Below are 22,623 nucleotides of genomic sequence, written 5' to 3' on the forward strand. Positions count from 1 at the left end.
GGGCTGCAGGGGGACACGTGCTCCACCATGGGTTTCTCCATCTTTCTCTCTTTTCACCTGGGACATTTTCTCCCCGGCTCATTCTTCACTGACCTTGGTGTCTGCAGAGTTTCTTCCATCTTCTCACTCCTTTCTCTGCTGGCAAGAAGCAACTGCTTGTGGGGTTTTTTTCTCCTATATGTGATTCCCAGAGGTGCTGGGACCATCACTGATGGGCTTGGCCTTGGTCAGCAACGACTGTGGCCTTGAGCCAGCTGGTGTTTGCTCTGTTGGGCCTGCAGAGAGCTTCTAGCTGCTTCTTGCAGAATCCATCCCTGCAGACCCCCCTCCTCCACCAGAACCCAGCCACACAAAACTATATCTTTCAGCCTAGGAAGAGTCGAGATCTGTTTGCAAAAAAGACAAGTCCTAAATTTATAATATTTTTACACAACTGATATCTGTAAGAGGAGGAAAAGGACTTTCTTGTGTCGATTAAATTGTGCCCTCCCTTGCCTTTTTTTTTTTTTTTTAAATTGCAGTAACATTTTCAGGACTGTGTAAGAGAGGGATGGGTACCACTCCTTCAACATGAATCCCATGATGCTTCCAAATATATCCTTACTGTAGTCAGATCTCAGCATTGGAGAGACAGACACAGGCTTCATCCATGTTCTTTCAGTTTTTCTGTTTGACTTTTTCCTCCACAGACTGTGCTAGACGCATGCAGAAATATATTACCAAGAAACTTGGAGAGGACTGGATTTTCTTGGTTCTGCTGGGTCTGGTCATGGCATTGGTGAGCTGGGGAATGGATTATGCCAGTGCGAAGAGCCTACAGGGTGGGTCCCATTCAGGTGTTGCAAAAGCATGCATACGAATGTTTTACAAAGCCCAGTGACTGGTGTTCTTCCTCCTCTAACATCAGTGTCCCATCCTCACCCCTCACTGCCTGGGAAGTTTGAAGTACTTGCAACACAGGGAGAAAATGAACTAGGGAGAGGTTTGTCAAAGGGGTGGCAGTGAAAAGTTTGGAAGTTAAAAGGCAAAAGCGAAGGATATATATATGATGAGGCAAAGACAAACCTTGTTTTGACTCCCTTTCACTTCTGCTCCCTTGAATATGTTGGGGCACAGGGAAACAGTACTGTGATCATTCCTATTATACTGGTTCCCATTGTCCCAAGGAATTCTGAGAGTTTGGGGGATGGGGAGGGGAAGTGGCCCTTAGATGCCCTTCTGACACTGTTTCTGCTTTTTACCTCATTATTGTTCTTTCCAATTTTTACTTATATAGTGCCCTTCAGTTTCCTGCAACCTGACCACACAGTGTTCTCTCCTTTGTCTCTTTTCACACAAATCTCCTAATCGCTATCTTGGATCTTTCCCACATTTATCCTGTGTTCCCTCTCCCCCTTGTCAGCTTTAACAATTACAATATCTTTCAGTTCCTTTGCCCAACATCTCAGTGCACACACAACATTGCTCACATCCCATTAATTTTGCTGTTCCTGTGCGCACACACACCCCTGTAGGTGTTCTTAGCTGCTGATATCCACCAGCTCAAAGCTTTCACTATTCCTTCAGCCCAGTGTTACTCTCTCTAATGCTTCGCCATCTCCAGGCATCTGGCGTACCCTAACAGTCTCAAAGAGTCCCTGTCCTTTATACTCCCTACAGCTGAGTCCTTTGGGGTTTATTTTCTTTCCCTCCATCAAGTCTCAGCTGCATGGGGAGCCAGCTCAGGCAAAGATGAATTGCACAGGAGCTGCGGTTCAGTTTGGATTCTTGGCAGCTTGTACTGTTGCATCTGGCTGAGTGATGGTACCACTGCTGATTTAACAGTAGGCACAGATCCCTTCCTGCTGATGATATAAAAGGTAATTCATAATAAGACCTGTTCAGCTACTTTTTGAAAGGAATTATTTTTCATGTGACTGAGATGGAAGAGAGGGCACTAGCTATGTGTGGACCATTTAATTTTCCTTCAGGACCCACATAAGGCCCTCTGGCTGCCAAATTCAAAGATCCAGTACAGTCATCAGTCCTCACAACTGCATGTAACACACCTCTTCTTAGACCACATTTGGGCACAGGTATTAATAGTGTCTAAGAAGAGAAAGCCATTTCTATCCACCCCTGCAGAATGCCTGTTTTATTTGGGAACTCATACTCAAAATGTAACAAGGCTTAACTTAAAAAATGAGCACTTTAGGACAGCATTTCTCAGGGAGATTTAGTATGGGCAGGTTTAGCAAGTGTATGATTCTTTGATGTCTACCAACATGTTTGTAGCAGCTGTGGTTACTGACAACTTCTTTCTTTGTCTGTCTACAGCCTACAAGTGGATGTACAGAGAGCTGCACCCGAATACTCCTATGCAGTATCTGGTGTGGGTCACATACCCACTTGTTCTTATTCTGTTTGCGGCCATTTTCTGCCACCTCGTCTCTCCACAGGCTGTTGGTGAGGGCAGAAGGCATGGCAAGATATGTTTCTGTCTGTCTCATTTTTCTTACTCCATTTGCCTGTGTTTATTCTTCATCCCCGGCTCTGCTGTTGATTTCAGGGTCTGGAATCCCAGAGCTCAAAACCATTATGAGGGGAGTGGTCCTCAAGGAGTATCTCACTCTCAAAGCTTTTGTAGCCAAAGTTGTGGGCCTCACAGCTGGTCTTGGAAGTGGCATGCCTGTGGGGAAAGAGGTACATATTGCTGTTTTGATGTGCAGTAGTGTCTAGGGTCCGGGAGGTAGCAGGAGTTGGCTGTGGAAGAAGAGTCTATAAACATTTTATTTCTTTAGTCACCATCCCTCTTCTCAAAGCTCTGCTCTTTCCAGCAACTATTATCTTCCACTGGCCATTTTTCTTCCACTTTGAAAGGCCTGATAAACTAAAATATCAAAGAATTCAAGTCAGGTGGTCTTTGAGGTGGCAGGGCAGGTTGGGGGGGCGGGGGGGAAAGAAGATTTGAAGACTTGCTGAGGTGGCCAAAGTAAAATGATGAAGTCTGCAATGGCTAAATGATTGTCAGTAACCAGAAGGTAACCCGCTCTGATTTCCTCTTCTCTTTCAGGGTCCTTTTGTGCATATTGCCAGTATCTGTGCTGCAGTACTCAGCAAGTTCATGTCGATCTTCTGTGGTGTGTATGAGGTAAGGCACACGTCTCTGCATACAGCTGTTACACAGGTTTAACTCCTGAGACTCATAGGATAGTATTGTAGGACGCAAAACACAGAGGAAGCATATGGATTGAAATTCACTGTACAGAGCAGGAAAACACAAGCCAAAGAAAATGGTAATGGGAGGCCAGATGTACTGTCAAATAACTGTGTTGGATCACCAATGTTACCTACTCATTACACAGTGGCTGGTTAGGAGATTGTGTTTGACAAGTTTTCAATCTCATGATGCCAATACCTTTGCACTGTGATCATTGTATAAAAAAGTATCTGCAGACAAAGATCAATCTGTCTTTAAGCCAAATTTATACAACATTGCCAGTTATAGACACTGATGCTCTCTCTAGGCTTTTACTGTCACAGAAGAGTCTTAACAGTTGCTGCAGGCTGTTCACTGTGTTGTCTGGTTGTATAAAAAATCTATTAACTGCATATATAGTTAAATGTAAGAACTGCTTTACATAGAGATTCTTAGCAGAAACTGGCTATGTAATACAACAATGGGAGATGCTGTTCAATTTGAGTAGATCCTGTCTGTGCATTAGTACCAGATGTCCCTGCTGAAGACCAGCTGACAGTACTAAAGACTGCACTAAAGTGTGTAGAGCCTGCTGTTTGTAATAGCAGTGGCTGAATCTGCTGCTGGCTGTTGCTTTATTTTATTGTTCTGGATCCTAACACCCTGGCTTTGCTCCCTCTAACCCCAGCATGCCCTTCTCTGGCAGCACTGCATAGGCAGTTCGACTTCCTGGTGGCAGCTTGCGCAGCTGGAGCTGGATGTTGCTTCGAGGTTCCTCTTGGAGGCAAGTGTCTTCCTACATGACATTTAATGTATGCTCATGTAGCCTCTTGCTGTGAGCCTTCCTGCTCTCAGAAAAAGTTCTCCACAGATAATTCTCCATTCTAGCAACACCAGTTCTTTTGTTTCAAGTGTAACTGGTGGCAGTGAAGAAAAGGGAAGGTTGTAGGAAAAGTGACATCTAGTAATTTGCTGATTTCTAACAATGCAGCTTGTTCAGTCCCTGCCTGACATGGACATTGTTCAACCTGGAGAGCACCAAGGACTATCCAGAAAAATCAGAAAGGACTGAGTAAAAACAGAAATTTAAAAAAAATAACTTCATGTAAGGAGTAACAACATCAAAGGGCAGGAAATTATGACAAGTATGACAGGAAGTGATAGTGTGAACAGGAAACTACATCATACTTCATCAGTGGACAGGAGAACAGAAATACCAGTGTGTAAAGTTTTGGGGTCCCCATGTAAGAGACATGGGGCCAGTAAGATGGCTGGGAGGTTGGAGTAATTGTATATGAGGAGAAACTGAGAAAGCTGGTTTTGCTCAGCCTAAAGGAGAAAAGGCTTCAGGTGGGCAGTTCAATGGATGTCATCAACCACCTAAAGGATTTCGGTGAAGATTGGGCTCTTTTCGGAGTGGCACAGTGCAAGAGGCAACAGGCATAGCTTGTAACAAGGGAAATTCTGATTGTGTATAAGGAAAATAAAGTCTCCTCCCTCAAAGGTGGTTCAGTTCTGGCACAGATGCTCAGGGGGTCAAAGGAGTCACCTATACAAGAACCTGATCTAGCCTTGGAAGTAGCACAACTTGGAGCAGGGAGTTGGAGACACTGCCAGTGACCTCATCCCACCTTTCTATGGTGCTACAGTGAGAAGAAATGTGGAATTTGTTTCTGTCTCCTTACATTTGTACTAGTCTTGTGATTCATGTAATTTCCTTAAACAGCAGATGTGCCAAAAGCACAGGGTAACTTCTTAAAACAGTGGAAATATATTAATGAATAATTTGTCTTTACAATGTTCTCCATTCTTTTTTTGTGCCTTCATTTCCCTTTCTAGAGCCTCATACACTACCCTGAACCTCTCTCCATGGTTATTGAGCCCAGAAGTTTAAGGAGATTGTAAAATGTGATTTTTTTCCCCTAAGTTGGCTTTATTTATTCCATGCACTACTTTCCTGTTAGTCTTCAAATAGATGTGTTAGCTGACAAATGCAACATGGTCTTGTATCAACAATAATAATGACCTTTACTCAGGTTTGCTGTTAGAAAAAAAGGAACATCCTTTCTCAGTTAAAGATTAGAGTTTCTTCAGTTGGAAACTCGAGAAAAAGTGTGCTAGGAAGAAAGTCAGATTCAGCAAGACAGAATGCAAAACTTGTAAGCCTGCCAAATACCTCAAGAGAAAATAGGTTCAAACCAAGAATTAGACCACAGTCAGGTGGAACCATTGGTATCTCTCTTAATAGTAAAAACCCAAAAAAAACCCCCAAAACCAAACTACAACATAGTCTACAGCTCCTATTTCTTTTCTGTACATAGAATTAATATAGTCTAAGAGACTGCAGGACACATTATGCATAGGTCATTAAGGGAGGTTATAGAAGTAAAATAATGTTAAAGGAAGAGTGGTCTAATTGCTATCTTCTGTAGCTCTAGGAGATGTTAGCGAGACAAAATAGCCAAGCTGTTTGGGAAAGGACAAGACAACAGGCACAATTTGCAACAAGGGAAATTTTATCTATGTGTTAAAAAGAATTCTCCCCTTGTCCCAAAGGTCATTCAGGGTAGCACAGGTGTCAAGAGAGACTGGGATGGGGAGTCTCAGCCCTTGCTGGTTCACAGGGCTCATCAAGCACCCTGATCCTTAATACCCTGATCTGGCCTTGAAGTTAGCCAGGCTCTGAGCAGAGAGTTTGAGAAGAAGCATTCAGAGGTATCTTCCAGACTAAAACTTGCTGTGAGTCTGTGATAACTTTGTAGTATGGGAGGAAATGAAAATTGTCATAGATTTTGTAACCCTAATTGAATTGCTCTTACAGATTCACACCAAAATGCTGGATGTGATTTCCATTACCTGGGAGTTGTGTAATCTTTAACTGACCTTAGTCCAGGATATAACTTGTGATTTCACATCATACTGCCCATGGTCCATAACTTCTTGGTGTAGTTACACACCACCCTGTGTATTAATGAGAAGCCCTCAAAATGTATTTGAAAAGCCAGTTTAGCCCTCGCCAAGCAAAAGGTGCCTAGGCTACTATTTCTGAGTGCACTCTATTATTCTTTGTTTACTTTGGTCTGTCTGGCTACTCCTGTGCTGCTACGTGGCCCCAGCACTGACACAGTGCTGGGTCCTTGCAGATGCCATATGCCGCAGGCTGTTCTCAGTGGTTACTGTAGGTCCTACCTACCCAGGGTGACAGGACCTTCAGCACCTGTCCACACTCAGTTCTGGACATGCATATGCCTTGTGCACACAGACTCACAGGGTAGGGTTTATGAGGCACTCTTTGGCATATATACATTGTGAGATTCCCTGCCAATGTAAAAGAGTAAAATGTACTTATGCATCTTCCACCCTCTGGAAGATTTTCCACAAGACATTTTTTCTACAGTGACAGAAAAGTGCATTTTTCAATGAAAGATGAGATGCTGCGTTCTCCACATGTCTTGAAGATGTCCAGGTATGTGCATGTCTTATGCCAGGTCTTATCTTTTGAATATTTTGAAGGCATCCAGAAGGGAGAATTAAGATAAATATACCTATATCTCTGAGACTAGTGACAGACCTGGGTGACAGAATATGGTCCTACCTTCCAATTCTGTTACTCATGCTTTCTCTCCTTATTTTCCCTGTTTGTCTGTCTCTCTTTGTCTCTCTCCCTTTCACCAGTAGCAGCCATATTATTACACGGACGTTCTGACTGTGGGTTGTGCTGTGGGGGTTGGCTGCTGCTTTGGGACACCACTTGGAGGCAAGTGGCTGTTCTGTTTCCTTTTTATCAGGTACCTAAATCCTCTCCTGCCTAGTCCTCTTCTCCTTTCCCTCTTCCCTGCACTGTATTTTTTGCTGGGTCATCTACTTTTAACAAAGTAGCTTACCTTTTAGCATTTCCAACTCCTCAGCATCTCTGACACAAACTTTTTTCCATATGTTGTCATCCTTCTAGAGGGCAAGATGGGAAGACATTCTAGATCAGTGATCCCCAAAGTGGGGTGTGTATACCCCAGAGGGTGTGCAAGATGTGGGAAGGATATATTGGAACTTTTAATTTTTTTTTAATTAAAAAAAAGGCTTTACTAATAGTCGGTATATGTATTGGCAGTGGTACCCTCACTTAGACCATAGGTCAGATGGTCACTTGTCACATACAGTGCGTGAGGTGTCCTGGTTGTGGAGAATGTGTAGGGTTGACAGTGGAGACCACTCATTTGCTCACTCTCAGCATATTGCAATGTATTGCAATCAGTGTGTGCCCACTTCAGTGGATTTATGGATTATATTATCTAGTGTTAACTAAACTAACCCTCACAAAATGGACAAGTGGCATAAAAAGATTGCCGCAAAGAGACTGCAGATTGAAGACCTAGGTTGGACCTGATGATCTCTTGAGGTCCCATCCAACCCCTATGATTCTGTGATTCTGTGATAATACTAATAATGGGAGCGCAGACAAATTACAAGCAAATGTCAGAACTGACATTTCTCCTACTTCTAGTACAGGCTATTAATCAGCCAGATAATGAGGTAGAAACAATGCCTAGCCAATCAGGTCTGATGAAGTAAACCAAAAAAAAAATCAAAATTATCAAAGCCTATTTTAAATAGGGATCTACATCCACTATCTTTAATGCTCAACCTCATCCTAAGTGTATATTGTACATGAAGGTAGCTAATGATGGTATGAAGCCAACAGAATTAGCAAGATATTTAAAATCTAAGCATCCAGAGCAGGAAGATAAACTTCTACAGTTGTTTCAGTGATGTTTCAAACTATGTGATATTCAATCTGGTATTTTATAGAATTTTCACTGAACTTAATGATAAATGTTTAAAAGCCACCTTTTAAGTTTATTACTTCATAGCAAAAGACAAAAGGCTACAAAGCACGGGAGAAATACCTTTCTTCCTACAACGGTAAAAATAGCTGCAATAATACACAGAAAGGAATATGATGTTGAACTAAAACACATTCCTTGTGTTTTAGTTCAAATTCAAAAAGTGCTGTTAGAAGATGTAGAAAACATTGCTGAAGATTTGAAGAAGCAAGTATGAGTACATATTCCATGATGTGAGAGACTTGCTGTGCAGGTGGATGAAAATACAGGTGTTTCTAACATATCTCAGCTTACGGTATTTGCTTAGATTCTGTTTTGATAGCATAATGTATGAATAGCTACTTTTTGTGAACCACTAAGGAAAGATCTATCAGAGAAGGTATATTCTCACCCGCAAATTACTTCTTTAATGAAAATGTTTTATGGAAAAGCTGTGCAAGTGTAACAACTGCTGGAACAGCAGCTTTGGGTAAGAAAAAGGTTGCATGGTAAAGTTACAGAGTAGCACTGCTCCTAAAACGAATTGGCTCTGTTTTTCACAGGCAAGCTATTGCAGCAAAGAAATAGGAGCCAGACATACACAGAGTGCTACAGGATGTCATCATTGTGGTTCATTTCATAAAAAGAAGGCTTCAAAACAGTAGAATATTTACCATATTTATAATGAGATAGGGAGTGACCATGAAAATCCTTTGTACCATACAGATGTTTGCTAGTTTTCTTGTGGCTATGGGCTTTTAAGAGAGTTATTGAACTTAAAGACCTGTTACACACTTTTCTTTTCCAAAAAGACAAGTTTTCTGAATTTATTGAGTGTTTCTGTGATGACAAGTGTCTGTCAGTAGCAGTTTAAAAAAAAAAAAAAAAAGCCCTCCAGGATAAAAATTATATTCTAAAAGTGGATTCGACTGCAACCTCTTCTCAAAAGAGAGAGATTTGTTAATTTGTTGCCAATCCAATATTAATGTGTCACCTCCAAAAACTCTCATACCTGTACAGGTAAAAACCATGGAACTTTCTAACTTGTTTAAAAATGAGTTTTCAGTGGGTCTTGAATTCATTTTGTAGAAGACAAAAATTCAACGCATGCTGATTAGTTTGCAAGAACAATTGACTGCCATCAGGGAAGATGGAAATTTACTATCCCAATTTCAACAATATTTTTTGCATAAGTGGTGAATGGGATTGAAAATTAGTACTATGATTTAATCATCATATTTTTGCATTTGAATCTATGTGTCTTTGTGACATATCTTTTTTCAGCTATGACAGCCATTAAGACCAATTATCAAAGAAACCTTGTTATAGAACCAGAGAATTGAATCACTGTATCACAAAGTGTTAAACCAAGATTTTAAAAAATAAAGAATATCAATATTTTTAGTGAGAACAAAAAAAAGTTTCATTAATAAATGAAACTATTTTTAAAATAACCTTTGTCACCTTTTATAATTTTATGTTTTGTATTGTACGTAGTACATTAGTAAATTATTACATGTATAGAATTTTTAAATACACATATATTAGGGGGACATGCTCAAAAATCTTTCATTAGTCTGGGTGAGCAATCAAAGAAGAGACACTGCTCTAGAATATTTAGAAGCGTCTCTCATGGTTCTAACATTACACTTCTGATTTTAATTTTGCTCCCTTTCGACTCTCCCTAGGGGTCCTTTTCAGCATTGAGGTCACTTCCACTTACTTTGCTGTGCGCAATTATTGGAGAGGGTTTTTTGCAGCTACCTTTAGTGCCTTCATTTTCCGAGTCCTTGCTGTTTGGAACAAGGATGCAGGTAAGCTAAGAGTCATTCCTACTTTCTTTGTCCAGAATTACTCTATTAATTTACTATTTTCCATCTTCCTCAAAGCCACAATCTTCTGTCATGATATGTGACTTACAGCAATGTGGAAGGAAATAGAAAGGAAGTATATGGCAAAATTCTTTGAAAGTGAGCCCTACTACACTTTTTAATGCACTTTTAGTGGCTTGGACTACCTGTTCCCTAAAATTGAGATGATCCCTTTCTTGGGCTGATCTAACAAAAAAGAGGGCAGCCTGCTTTTCACCATCTTCTATCCCTGATCATTTTTCTACCCTCTTTTACCATCTCTGTGTTCACTGAACCCCTCCATTCAACTCACTTCCCAAGCCATGAAAAAGGCAGATAGGTTTTATGATAGCTTTTAATGAGGTGAAACAACTCAGTGAAGGCATGGACATGTGTTGCAGCAGACTTGACAGGAGGGGAGAACAGTGCAGCTATGAGGGAAGACACAATGTGAAAAGGCAAGGAGTAAGATCTTCCCTTTTTGGATAGTAGCATGTGCTTAGACAGGCTTGGCTATCTTAGGTAATGTAACCCTCAGAGATCTGGTTAAACAGTTGTTCTAAAAACCTAGTCCCATCTAACCAAATAGCAAGTAATTAATATGTTCTATAATTACCATATAACGTAGATTTTCACAGCTTCTTTTCGTTCCTCATTGTGCAAATAATTCCTTATTCCAGGACTAGCTGGGATGTATAGCCATCCTCATTTAGCTGTATTTCAGCTCTGCACTAGATTGTTAATTTGTACGTGATCTGTTGGCATATAGGTATTGACTGTTGCCACACAATTTGGTACCTCCAGGTAAAAGCAGGAGAGGTTTCAACATCTGAGTTATTTTAGTAGTGCAACACTACCAGGAGAGTTAAGGTGAAGAAGACAGGGCTTAGTTTATTTTTTCCATCTCTGATTTCTAAAACTTTCATTCTTTTGGTATCAGTCAAAAATTTCGCATTTATAATATCAGAGAGGATTAGAATTTTGTTTCTTGAAATTAATCACAACTGTGTGTTTCTTCAGATATGTAAGCACTGCTTGTCTCAGGAAAGGGAGTTTTCAGAGTCAGTGGATCTTTATTTCTAGAGATTGGATGGTAGAAGAAAAAAAAAGAAACCCCTTTAAAATCAGGATTGTAGCTAATATATATATATATACATTCTCTGAAAACAAACCTATACAATCTAGAGTGCTAGTCTTGATGTACTTCAAAACTGGGCATTACTAAACTCAGAGCTGTCCTCCAATCTGTGATATTGTATGTAGTGTCATGAAATCACACAGGAGCATGTATAAACTAGTTCTCCAGTCCCTACTCCTAGCTTTTATAGTATTTAACATCTTACCTCATTATTCCCTTTCCTCCTCTTTCTCCTCTCACAGTTACCATCACAGCCCTGTTCAGAACAAACTTTCGCATGGATTTCCCCTTTGATCTGCAAGAGCTGCCAGCATTTGCTGTAATAGGGTGAGTTCTCAGGAAATTGGCTCTTTGCTCTACAGAGGTTATCATATGAGCAATGTTAGGAATTCTTCCGCAAAACATTTGCATACGTCTCTTTTAGATATTTTGATTGTCACAAATAAGGCCTCTGCTTGTTGGGATTCCTTCTTCAGAAATGGTGCCTATGTAGCACAATGGGTAAGGAAGGAAATGTGGGTATTATCAAGCTGTTTGTTATATCCTTCGCATATATCTTTTCCAGAAATTAAGTTCTGTAGGAAAAAAAAAAAAAAAACAAACCTCTAACTTTGTTTAGGTTCTGGGTATAGATTTACTGAATAAATTTTACTGAATAAGCGTTTTGATGGCACCCCAAAATAAACTGACCGAAGACTTTTCACTTTACAATTGGGACAAAATACTTAACCAGGAAGTTTCCCTTTTACAAGGGCAGATTTGTTATCCTTTTCAAGAGAGGTTGGTACATGGAATCTGGTGTCAATTGCAACTGAACCATAACTAGATTCAGTGAGAACAATTCTTAATGCATTAAGATGAGTGTTTTATTTATGGATATCTTTCACTTGTGGAGGAAATTTTGGAAAATGAAAGAATTAACTTTAAAATAAAAATTGAAAAATACTGGAGAAAAACTGAGTTTGGAATTGCTGTGAGGAAAAGTCTGAGATAGAGCTTGAGAGATGCTCCAGGGAAATTACTGCAGAGCAGCAGTGAAGGGAATACACTGTAGGAACAAATCTCTGTGCTGATATGAACATACTCTGTTCCAAGACCTGGATCCAAGACCAGAAATCTATTTAAGGTTTTATAGCTTCTTCTGGTAGGTTGCCCTCATTTACTTGAGTATGAACTCAAGTGGGATTTTTGGAAGACATTAGGTATGAATCATAGATTACCAGGTTGGAAGGGACCTCAAGGATCATCTGGTCCAGCCTTTCCTGGCAAAACTGCATCTAGACAAAATAGCCCAGCAGCTTGTCCAGCTGAATCTTTGAAGTGTCCCATATGAAAATAAGTGTCAAATGTGATGAAATTCTATGAATATACAGGAGCTTTTGCTAGTAACATTTATCCACTTTGTTCTTCTCTTTAAATAGACTTGCATGTCGAACTCAGGGGAATCTGTGTAGAGTGGCAGGGAAGAAGTTAATCCTTATGATTTGGAGTTGATAGAATGCAAAATTTGTCACTGTGTTTTGAACCAAGTCATCAAAGCTGGATTTTTTTTTCAGTACTGCACATGGGCCAAGAAAAGAGCATAAGATAATTGTAAAATGCTTTCAGATTCCTGAATGCCAGGGTGTCCAATGTGGTTAGTAGATAGTCTTTGCTATTCTGATGCCAACTTGGAATGCTCCAAATTCTCTCAACGTTAAGTCTCAAAGTTGAGTTTGCTTTCTATCTGACATATTTCTTCACTCTCAGGTAGGACAAAAAAAACTGATCACTATCACATCAACAGGTAGATCTTGTTCTTCTGTGTCAGCAAATGTTAATTTGAATAATATATACAGTAGGAGTACTTCTATTTTATTGAGAAATTGATATAGGCAGGAATAGAGTGATCTATTTTTAAAATCTAAAGTATTAAAAGGAATTCAGTTGACTGTGCAGCCTTTAGGCTTATATTACCACTGTTTTGTATGATTTTATTTCTTTTCCTCCACTTTAGGATATGTTCTGGTTTCCTTGGAGCGTTTTTTGTTTATCTCAATCGTCAAGTAGTCTTATGCATCCGGCGTCATGCAGCTCTGAGCCAGTTTCTCACCAAATAGTGAGTGCCTTTGAAAAGATTCTATTTAGGGACCAGATTTTTATAACCTACTGGTATTGGGTAGTAACATGCTTTCTGGAAGCTAGTAAAACTATTTCGAGGGTAAAATAGTAAAAATATGAGAAATTGAAGTTATATCAGAGTACATTAAGAAAATTTGTTCTGCACTGGATTTTCTTCTCAGTCAGTCCCATTACTGTCAAATAGCTTCTTTATTTAGAAGGGAGACTCTGTGATATTCACTAAGAGGACAAGGGGAACTATTGCTAGGACAGAAAATGTTTTTAATTAGAAAATCAGTAATCATGCATTTTAAGAGCATTCTGCTTCTGGGTTTTGGGTTTTTTTTAAAGAATCTGTAAAAAATAAATTTAACATTTTAATTAAATACAACTGAAGTCTAGCTATGTCTTTAAAAACTATTTTTTTAATTAAAATGTAGGCAAAAATGTAAACAATGTACTGTATTGCAACTACTGCATACTTACAAAACAAAAGCTGAAACTGATAGTAACCAAATGGTGTAAATTGCAGGATGGAAGAGAAATCACAGAGTTACTAGGTTGGAAAAGACTTTTAAGATCAAGTCCAACTGTTCCTGTCCTATGCTAAACCACATCCCTAAGTACCTGATCTACTCTTTTTTTAAATACATCCAGGGCTGGTGACTCAACCACCTCCCTGGGCAGCCTGTTGCACGTCCTGCGAACTCTTTTAGTGAAAAATGTTTTGCTAACATCTAATCTGAACCTGCCCTGTCACAGCTTCATGCCATTTCCCCTTGTCCTATCTTCTGTCATTTGGGTGAAGAAACCATTGCCCACCTCTCTACAACCTCATTTCAAGTAATTGTAGGCCATGATAAGGTCTCCTCTCAGCCTCCTCTTCTCCAGGCTAAACATCTACAGCTCCCTCAGCTGCTCCTTATAGGATTTGCCCTCCAGCCCCTTCACCAGCCTTGTTGCCCTTCTCTGGACATTCTCAAGGACCTTAATGTCCTTCTTGTAGTGAGGAGCCCAGAACTGGACACAGCACTGGAGGTGCAGCCTCACCAATGCCAAGTACAGGGGCACAATCACCTCCCTAGACCTACTGGCCACACTATTTCTGACACAAGCCAGCATGCCGTTGGCCTTCTTGTCCACCCGGGCACACTGCTGGCTCATATTCAGCCTGCGGTCAACCAACACCCCCAGGTCCTTCTCTGCCTGACAGCTCTCCAGCCAGTCTCCCCCAAGCCTGTAGCGCAGCATGGGGTTGTTACATCCCATGTGCAGGACTCTGCACTTGGCATTGTTAAACCTCATCCCATTGTTCTCAGCTCACCAGTCCAGTCTGTTCAGATCCCTCTGAAGAGCCTTCCTAACCTCAGGCAGATCAACACTTCCTCACAGCTTAGTGTCATCTGCAGATTTACTGGGGAGCATTCAATCCCTTCATCAAGGTCATTGATAAAGATATTGAACAAAACTGACCAAAGACTGAGCCATGGGGAACGCCACTCGTGACCGGCCTCCAGCTGGATTTTGTTCCATTCACCACCACCCTTTGGGCCCGGCCATCCAGCTACTTTTTAATCCATCAAAGGGTCCACCTCTGCAGGCCAGTGGCAGCCAGTTTCTCAATCAGATGTTGTGAGAAACTGTGTCAAAGGCTTTACTGAAGTCCAGGTAGACCACATCCAAGGTGACAAGGGTCACCTTGTCATAGAAGGTGATCAGGTTAGTTTGACAGGATCTACCTTTTGTAAATCCATGTTGACTAGGCCTGATTCCCTGGCCATCACACATGTGCTGCATGATAGTACTCAAGATGACCATCTCCATGATCTTCCCTGGCACTGAGGTCAGACTGACAGGCCTGTAGTTCCCTGGATCCTCCTTCCAACCCTTCTTTATATATGGGTGTAACATCTGCCTCCAGTCAAGTGGAACTTCCACAGTCTGCCAGCAGTTGCAAAAATAGAAATACTAGCAATAATACAGGGTTTTACAGGGCATTTGAAGATAATTTTTTCCTCTCTCTAGCATTAGAGTTAGAAGCTCCAGAGTTATAACCTGAAGAAGAAAAGGTGACTTACTGTAAATTTCTTCAGTCTCTTTATAGAATCATTATATGAATTTTTAATTTGAGAGGTGCGGAGGACCTGCATTTCTTATCAAGCTGCAGATCTGAGCAGAACAACACCCCTAATTAAAAAGAAGTTCAAACTCATTTAATTTGTTACATGGAAGGAAAATCGTCTTTTCTTCATTATGTAGAATTATCCACACACACCAGCAGAGCCATCGAAGTTAATAGGGACATGGAGCAAAGCCTGAAAAGCAGTAATTTAAGCTTTTGTCTAATTTCTTAGAATTTTGTAGGGCCTTCCTGAATACCACTGCACCTCAGCCAGAATTTCCCGTACAGAAGGCAGTAGTTTGTCAGGGGAGACCTGACAGGGTTAGGACAGCATGTGGAGGCAGCTTAGACTCATGTTGTCTTAGGGTCCATGAAGTGTCATGGTATATCCAGACAGCCGTCCTGGGCAGTAGGAAAACACAGATGGCTTCAACCTGCTGCCCAGCTATGCCCCACTGGCCCAGCACAGCTAGGCCTACTGACCACCTTCCCAAAAATTGTGACAGTAATGTAAAGGGAAAAAAAAATGGTTTTCTCATAAAAATTAATGCAATGGTGAATGCATGCAGAAATGTATGAAAAAAGCTGAATTTAAGTATACCAGGACAGGATTCATTGCATGGGGAATGAAATAGGAAGACTGGCATAATCAGGACAAATGGAGAAACTGGCTTATGACAATAGGTCAACAAATCATTGTAAATACACATCTGCCCCCACATATTCAAGTTTGTTCATTTTGTACATCACTCACTCCCTCTTATCGCCCCATTACATTAAGTCTGATGGGAAAAATGGCTTTGCTGACAGTTGAACTCTCTATGAATGATGATGATCAGCGGAGCAGGGCATTCAGTTGCCACTAACAGAACTCCAAAGGAATGGATACAGAAGTGGCAGAGAGCTTTCACAGAAATAGCATCTGTAGTAATGAAGTGTTGCAAGAATGTGAAGTTGTATTTTAATAAACTATTTTTTACTTTTCAGCCGCCTCATATACCCTGGTGTTATAACCTTTCTTATAGCAACTGTTACCTTTCCTCCTGGATTTGGGCAGTTCATGGCAGGAGAGGTAAGAGTGGGATGTGTATTTACAATTCTGTGCAATTCTGAGGACCAGTCTTCCCTTATTCTGTGCCCCAATAACCTTACATCATGGAAAGGGGGAGAAAGATATGGGAGAAGTTTGAACTATGGAGAGACTGTATTCTGAGACTTATGATACCTGCTATCTCTTTCATATAAAACTTGGAATAGGCCCACTTACAGCAAGTAATAAGATACTACCCTGTGAGTAAATGTAGTTGTCCTTTCATTAGTTTAGGTAAGGTTTCATCTCTCTTTCTGAAGATTAAAAATGTGAATTAAGTCTCATAATCATGAATTACTGAAGTAAAAATCTCCTCCACTTTCTTGGAACAGGGGTAGAATATTTATTCATGCTTTTTTTTTTTCTTTTTTTTTGCTGTTTAGTTGATGCCACGGGAAGCCATCAGCTCTCTCTTTGATAACTATACCTGGGCAAAATACACAGGAGACCCTGAGATCCTTGGGAAATCTGCTGCCTGGATCCATCCTAAAGTCAGCGTCTTCATCATCATTCTGCTCTTCTTCCTTGTGAAGGTAGGAAACCCAGCTCATCATAACCCTTATCCACTCAGAGTGAATGTTCTTGATCCTTTGTAAAATAGTTTGTGAACTGCCAATGAAGAGTTGGTGGGAGTGAAGCACTGCAACTGCAACTGCAATGGGTTTTTACATATTTTGGTGCTTGTCTATCTTGAATGCAAGATTGCCAAAATTATTAAGGAATAGTTTCCTGACCTTAATATAGTGACCTACGCCACCGCACCCTAGGTCATCTTCCTCATGCATTCTGCTGAATGGCCTTTGGTACCCTGTGTAGTAGTTGGTAGGGAGGATTAATCAGGAAAGAAAGTTCCACAAAAATAAATATTTCAGTCAGAAGCTCTCAGATAATTTATATTTGGTCTTGAAAAATTCTAATACTGTCTACTTGGGAAAACTGATCTACTGGAAGATGGGGGTGTTTAAACTAGGTGATTTTTGAGGTCACTTCTAACCCAAACCATTCTGTGATTCTTTGATTCTGTACATAATATTCCTGACTACACATAGGGGACAAATAACAAAATGTAAGCATGATCTACAGTTGCATGACACTCAAGGATTTGTTAGCAGTACCATAACTTGATGGAGAAAGGCAGCTGGAAACAGTTTTGCTCACTTCTTGGAAAGCAGCAGTAGGTTAAATGTTCTGAGCTGACATGGTCTATGAATGTTGCAATCATTTAGGCTCTGAAAGGGTCAGGTGTGTTACTGATATGCAACAGAGCAAGAGAAGAGATTTGAAAGAAGAAAACATTTTATTTCTGTTTTCAAAATACAGGTAACAAAACCAGATGTTTTCCCAAAGGGGTGTGTGTGGAAGGGTAATAAGATGGCAGAAATGGTGAATTTTTTTTTTTATTGCTGCTGCAAAGGAGCAAAAAATCTGAGGCCACCTTGCAAAGTCAGTTGAACCTTTCTGTAAATCAGGAATAGACATTAATGATTGATTGACACAGCTGATTCCACATCAAGTGAATCACTGTATTAAATTTCTGACAGGCTCTGCTTCTGCAATAATTCTGGTTATAGTGTATCAAGAAGATAGGGTCTCATGTATTTGAATAAAAGAGGGATAGACTACATGGTGTATCTATTCTGAGTCCTTCTATTCTCCTTTGGAAGAGGTGTATCCTCAGACACTAGATTCATTGGCCTTGTCCCATTAAGGCTTTCTCAGCTCACTAGATAACTGCTCCAAGCAGTTTATTTTCTTCTGGATATATTGAGATTTGGGATAGATCACTTTAAAAATATACTGCATTTTCAACTCTGGGAAAAAAAATGGCCTGATTCTCCACTTCACTGTAGTCCCAGTTCTCAGCTGTGCTTGGCCTGGATATGGTACTCTGAAGACAGAGCTTATTGAGCAGTTTTCCACTTCTGCAGCTTACTGGCCTCTGTAGCCAGCCAGGAACTTCTCCTCATATTCAGATGGCTTAGGGAAGGAAGAGCAACAGTGAATATCACATTGATAGTTTATCCCGTGCTCACAGCATGTTCCTCTACCGTGGGCTGAGAAATGCTGTTCTACTGGCACTTCGTTACCTTTATAGAGGGCTTTCCTAAATGGCAGGCTATATCCTGGATTCATTTTCCATTTTATGCCAACCATCCTAACTGTCTACATTTTAGCATCATCTGTCTACAGCTGCAGCAATGTCTGCAGAGGCATCACCTCCTCAAAGGAGGACCTTGAGCAGGAAGGATTTACCCACTCTGTGGAAAATATGGTCCTGAAATACCTTAAAGTACTGATCTTGGTGTGCTGGACCATAGTTGTTCCTCTCCTATGGATAATACTGCATACTGATCTTGTGTTGGACCATAGTTGTTCCTTTCCTATAGATAACACTGCTGCAGCATAGGATATCTTGCCAGTAAACTTCTTTTTGAAATAGCAGTGTTCTCTGTGTTTCCCTCAACTTTGGAAATCTCTTGTCACACTGCCTGAGAAAGTCTGAGCATATTGGCCTTTGAGGTGTTTGTAATACCTCAAATGAACTGTTGTCTCCAGAAGTCTATATGTACTGGGCTAAGTCTGCAATTTAATTGGTCTTAGCAGTATCAGAATGGATTTCATCGTTTGACCACCATAGTGATGGGACAAGACACAATAGACACAAGCTAGATTAAAGGAAAAGCTGGGAAATCTCCACCTTTCTGTATGTTCAGAACTCACCTGAATAAGGCCCTGAACAACATGATCTAACTTAGAAATTAGCCCTTCTGGGAGCAAAGTTGTGGGGAGCAGGTTGAGTACCCTTTACATTGACATCTTTCTGAGGCTGTGGAATTTTGCCAACCTTGTTTTATGAAAAGCTAAGCTATTTGGAGCAGTACGATATCTCAGATTCTGAGGTCCAAGGCAAAGGAGTTCGCACATTCTCTTGGTGATTCAGCTTTCCTGCCACTACAGCAGTTACACAGAGGTCCTCTGCATCAGTGTTGGTGTATAGCCAGAGCTCCCCTTCACACCCCACAGCTCCTTTACCCTTCATTTTCTGTCTGAATCATCACATCCCTCAGAACATGTCTCCTCGTGGATTCACAGGCTGGGCAGTAGAGCAGGACTGCAAGAAATGTTACTGCTGCTCAGTTACAACTGCGCCTTCTGCCTCTGTCCTAGTTCTGGATGTCTGTCATTGCTACCACAATGCCAATCCCCTGTGGAGGCTTCATGCCTGTTTTCGTTCTAGGTAAGTTTCAATTTTGTGCTGCAGCTCTTCTGTAAGTTGTGATTCTAGTTTGGACATTCATAGACTGTGTGTGAAAGGCCTCAACATTTTTGATCTAGACTGACACTGTACTTATTTGGGAAATATTTCCTCCTGCCTGGGAACAAGTGCCTAAGTGGAATAATGAGGGGTCAACTCTGTTTACCTATCTTAGTACCTTTTTGTCTCTGAGAACTACTCATTAGTCCCAGTGTCATTTTAATGTAAGGTTTTCCTTTGTTTCTGGTAAAAAATATTCAAGTGATTGCCAGGCAGAGTTCCACAGCATGGACTGGGTGTTCCTTAGATGTGAATGCCATAAATGTCAGTGATATTTTCCAGGTGCTGCGTTTGGGCGTCTTATTGGGGAAATCATGGCATCGCTTTTTCCCAATGGGATCCTCTTTGATGGTATTGTTTATCAAATCTTACCTGGAGGATATGCTGTCATTGGTGAGTCTCCATGTCTCTTTTTTTATTCACCTGGTCCTATTCCCATGACATTCCTGGTTGACATGACATTCTCTTTCTATACAACAATCTTCTCTCCCTATTCCTTTTCCATCCTACCTGGGAAAGGTGCAGCAGCTCTGACAGGAGCAGTGAGCCACACTGTCTCCACTGCTGTGATCTGCTTTGAGCTGACAGGTCAGATCTCTCACATCCTCCCCATGATGGTGGCTGTCATTCTTGCCAACATGGTGGCCCAGAGTCTGCAGCCCAGCCTCTATGATAGCATCATCCAGGTGAAGAAGTTGCCCTACCTGCCAGACCTGGGCTGGAATCACATAAGGTATAGTAGTAAAACTAAATTTTACTACTATAAATAGGAGGTGGTGAGTGGCAAAGAAATAAAGCAGCAGAAGATGATCATGGGAGAATAAAGGGTCATGAAAAGGGGATAGTACTACAAAGAAAATAAAAAAGCAGAATAGGTTTGCAGCCACAAAAAGTAAGTGTGGAGTAGAATTAGGGTTCATACACAGAAATGGAGTAAAGTCCTCTTCTTTTTGTTGTTGAAAGCACAGGTTTGAATAAACTGCAATGTTAATGAGTTTGTATTAATATTGCCAAATTGCTTAAGTTTGAAAATTTAAGCCACAAGTGTCCATTTCCCTTTTTTTCTTAATTCAGTGAGGTTCAGCATTTTTTTCTCCAGCAAACATTTGAAATATTTGTATATTTGTTAAAACAAAATTTCTTTATTCATATACATGTTTTCCTCTCTAGTATATATAGTATATATAGGTATTTATGAAATATCTATACATATATGTATAGATGTGTGTGTGTTTTTATGATGAAGGGTAATGAAGTGGAATACAACTGCAATGAAAATCCAGTTAATCTGTGTGGATCCTGTTGGAAAGTCCTCTTTGGTTCCTCTCATAGAATATTATTTAGCAACTGTTTTTAGAACACTTTTAAAAGAAGCAGTCGCATATATTTCTTTAAGGAATTTATCTGCTAAATATATTTAATATACTAACTCTTACCCTTATTGTCCATAAATTCACAGCAAATACAATATCTTTGTTGAGGATATTATGGTCCAAGATGTGAAATTTGTATCTTCCAACTGTAAATACCGAGACTTGCAATCTCTACTCCAAAGCACCACTGTTAAGACACTGCCTTTGGTGGACTCACCAGGTAAGCAATGTGAAGAAACCAGTCCTCACTGGAGACTCTCAGCTTAAAGAGACAACAAAACCAACTTTCCAATTATGTGCTGTGGAGACAGGAGGACCCACTCCATTAAAAAACCATCCGAAAAGTCTTCCACTATTGATGATGTATAGACAGAAGGCTGTTTCAGCTGGTCAGACTGGTAAGCTAGAGTGAGGGCAGCGTAGCAGATATAGCAGGTAAGGGAGGTGTATGGAAAGTTCATGGACTCAACTGTGTCAACTGGGAGGGATCTTGAGTAAGTAAAGAGCCTGTTTCTAATATGGCTCTGAGGAGTTGCACAACTCAGGGATGGTGAGCTTCCCACAACCCCACCATGTATTAGCAGTAACTAGCAGGGCTGGAAAATGACTCTTCTATAGATCTAGGTAGTCTGAGTACTTTGTAGAGGGTGACAGGCAGTGTGTGGCATTGGAGATTCAAAACCTTGAAGTGGCTTACTGGCTTCTCTGCTCTGTGTTTTGCAGAGACCATGATCCTTCTAGGGTCTGTAGAGCGATCTGAACTGCAGGCTCTCCTCCAGAGACATATAAGTCCAGAACGGCGAAGACTCCTCAACAGAGAAATACAGCAGAAGCTGTCTGAGGCACCCTACAATGGGCACAGCAAGAGACCGTGGGCAACCCTACCAATGCTGAAGCATGAATCTTTTGCTTATGTTGATGAGGATGAGGATACGGACGAGAAGGGAGAGGTGAGAGAGAAGTGGAGAGACTGCAAGACAGAAACTGCTGAAGAAGCGGTAAGGCATTTGGAGAGGCTGAGAAAGAAATGACAGTTGACTATTTTCTCTCTGTAACAGCTACCTCAGCCCCCAACTCCCACTCCCAGTTACCTAGAGGAGCCCAATGGCCCAACAAGTCCTCTTAAACAAAAGCCTGAAACTTTGGAGCCACAGCAACTCCCAGGTATGGTTAACTTCTGGCATGCCTCAGCCACACCATAGCCAGATTGTGGAAGCTTTCATGCTAGTAGTGTGCGCCTGCCTGTGCAAAGTGCTGGGAGAAGCACATAGACTGAGTGAAGGAGCTTTCTCTGCTGTTCCTGTATTAAAGGTGTTTTGTTAATGAACCTCAATATCAGAGTAATGTACCCAGAAATACCTTCTGTGTGTGATCACTCAGAGTATGGCAAAAGTTGGCCCACTCAGGCTGCTCTCTCTCTGCCTTTACTCCTTACTTCATCCTTTGCAATATCTCCTTGGACATTGTCTGGAGAGTCTGCATGGAAACATCTCATCTCTTGCCTCCTTCACCTCATGAATAAATTTCTTTGGGAAAAGCAGGCTAAGAGCTGAACTTCTATACTTGTATTTTGAGTAGCTTAGGCTGTTGCTCAGCTATCTCTAAAACAGAACAGCTTCTCCTTTGGACATGCATC

The 22,623-nt window shown here is 40.9% G+C and overlaps 1 protein-coding gene across 1 annotated transcript in view; it reads left to right on the top strand.

Annotated features, from left to right (window-relative positions):
• The window catches only part of CLCN1 (chloride voltage-gated channel 1), a gene marked incomplete at its 5' end in the record, with an annotated part of 33,103 nt that overhangs the window by 3,962 nt on the left and 6,518 nt on the right, over nt 1-22,623 (top strand). Inside the window, 16 exons of the mRNA XM_084272237.1 lie at nt 690-821; nt 2,317-2,445; nt 2,549-2,682; nt 3,053-3,130; nt 6,857-6,935; nt 9,687-9,812; nt 11,229-11,313; nt 12,983-13,084; nt 16,196-16,280; nt 16,682-16,831; nt 19,467-19,536; nt 19,897-20,007; nt 20,134-20,347; nt 21,074-21,207; nt 21,711-21,937; nt 22,046-22,151. Coding sequence (XP_084128363.1) covers nt 690-821; nt 2,317-2,445; nt 2,549-2,682; nt 3,053-3,130; nt 6,857-6,935; nt 9,687-9,812; nt 11,229-11,313; nt 12,983-13,084; nt 16,196-16,280; nt 16,682-16,831; nt 19,467-19,536; nt 19,897-20,007; nt 20,134-20,347; nt 21,074-21,207; nt 21,711-21,937; nt 22,046-22,151 — 1,962 coding nt within the window. The remainder of the gene's footprint in view (nt 1-689; nt 822-2,316; nt 2,446-2,548; nt 2,683-3,052; nt 3,131-6,856; nt 6,936-9,686; nt 9,813-11,228; nt 11,314-12,982; nt 13,085-16,195; nt 16,281-16,681; nt 16,832-19,466; nt 19,537-19,896; nt 20,008-20,133; nt 20,348-21,073; nt 21,208-21,710; nt 21,938-22,045; nt 22,152-22,623) is intronic.

Source organism: Gallinula chloropus (assembly GCF_964237585.1).
Source record: "Gallinula chloropus genome assembly, chromosome: 1".
In the NCBI taxonomy this organism is placed as follows: domain Eukaryota; kingdom Metazoa; phylum Chordata; class Aves; order Gruiformes; family Rallidae; genus Gallinula; species Gallinula chloropus.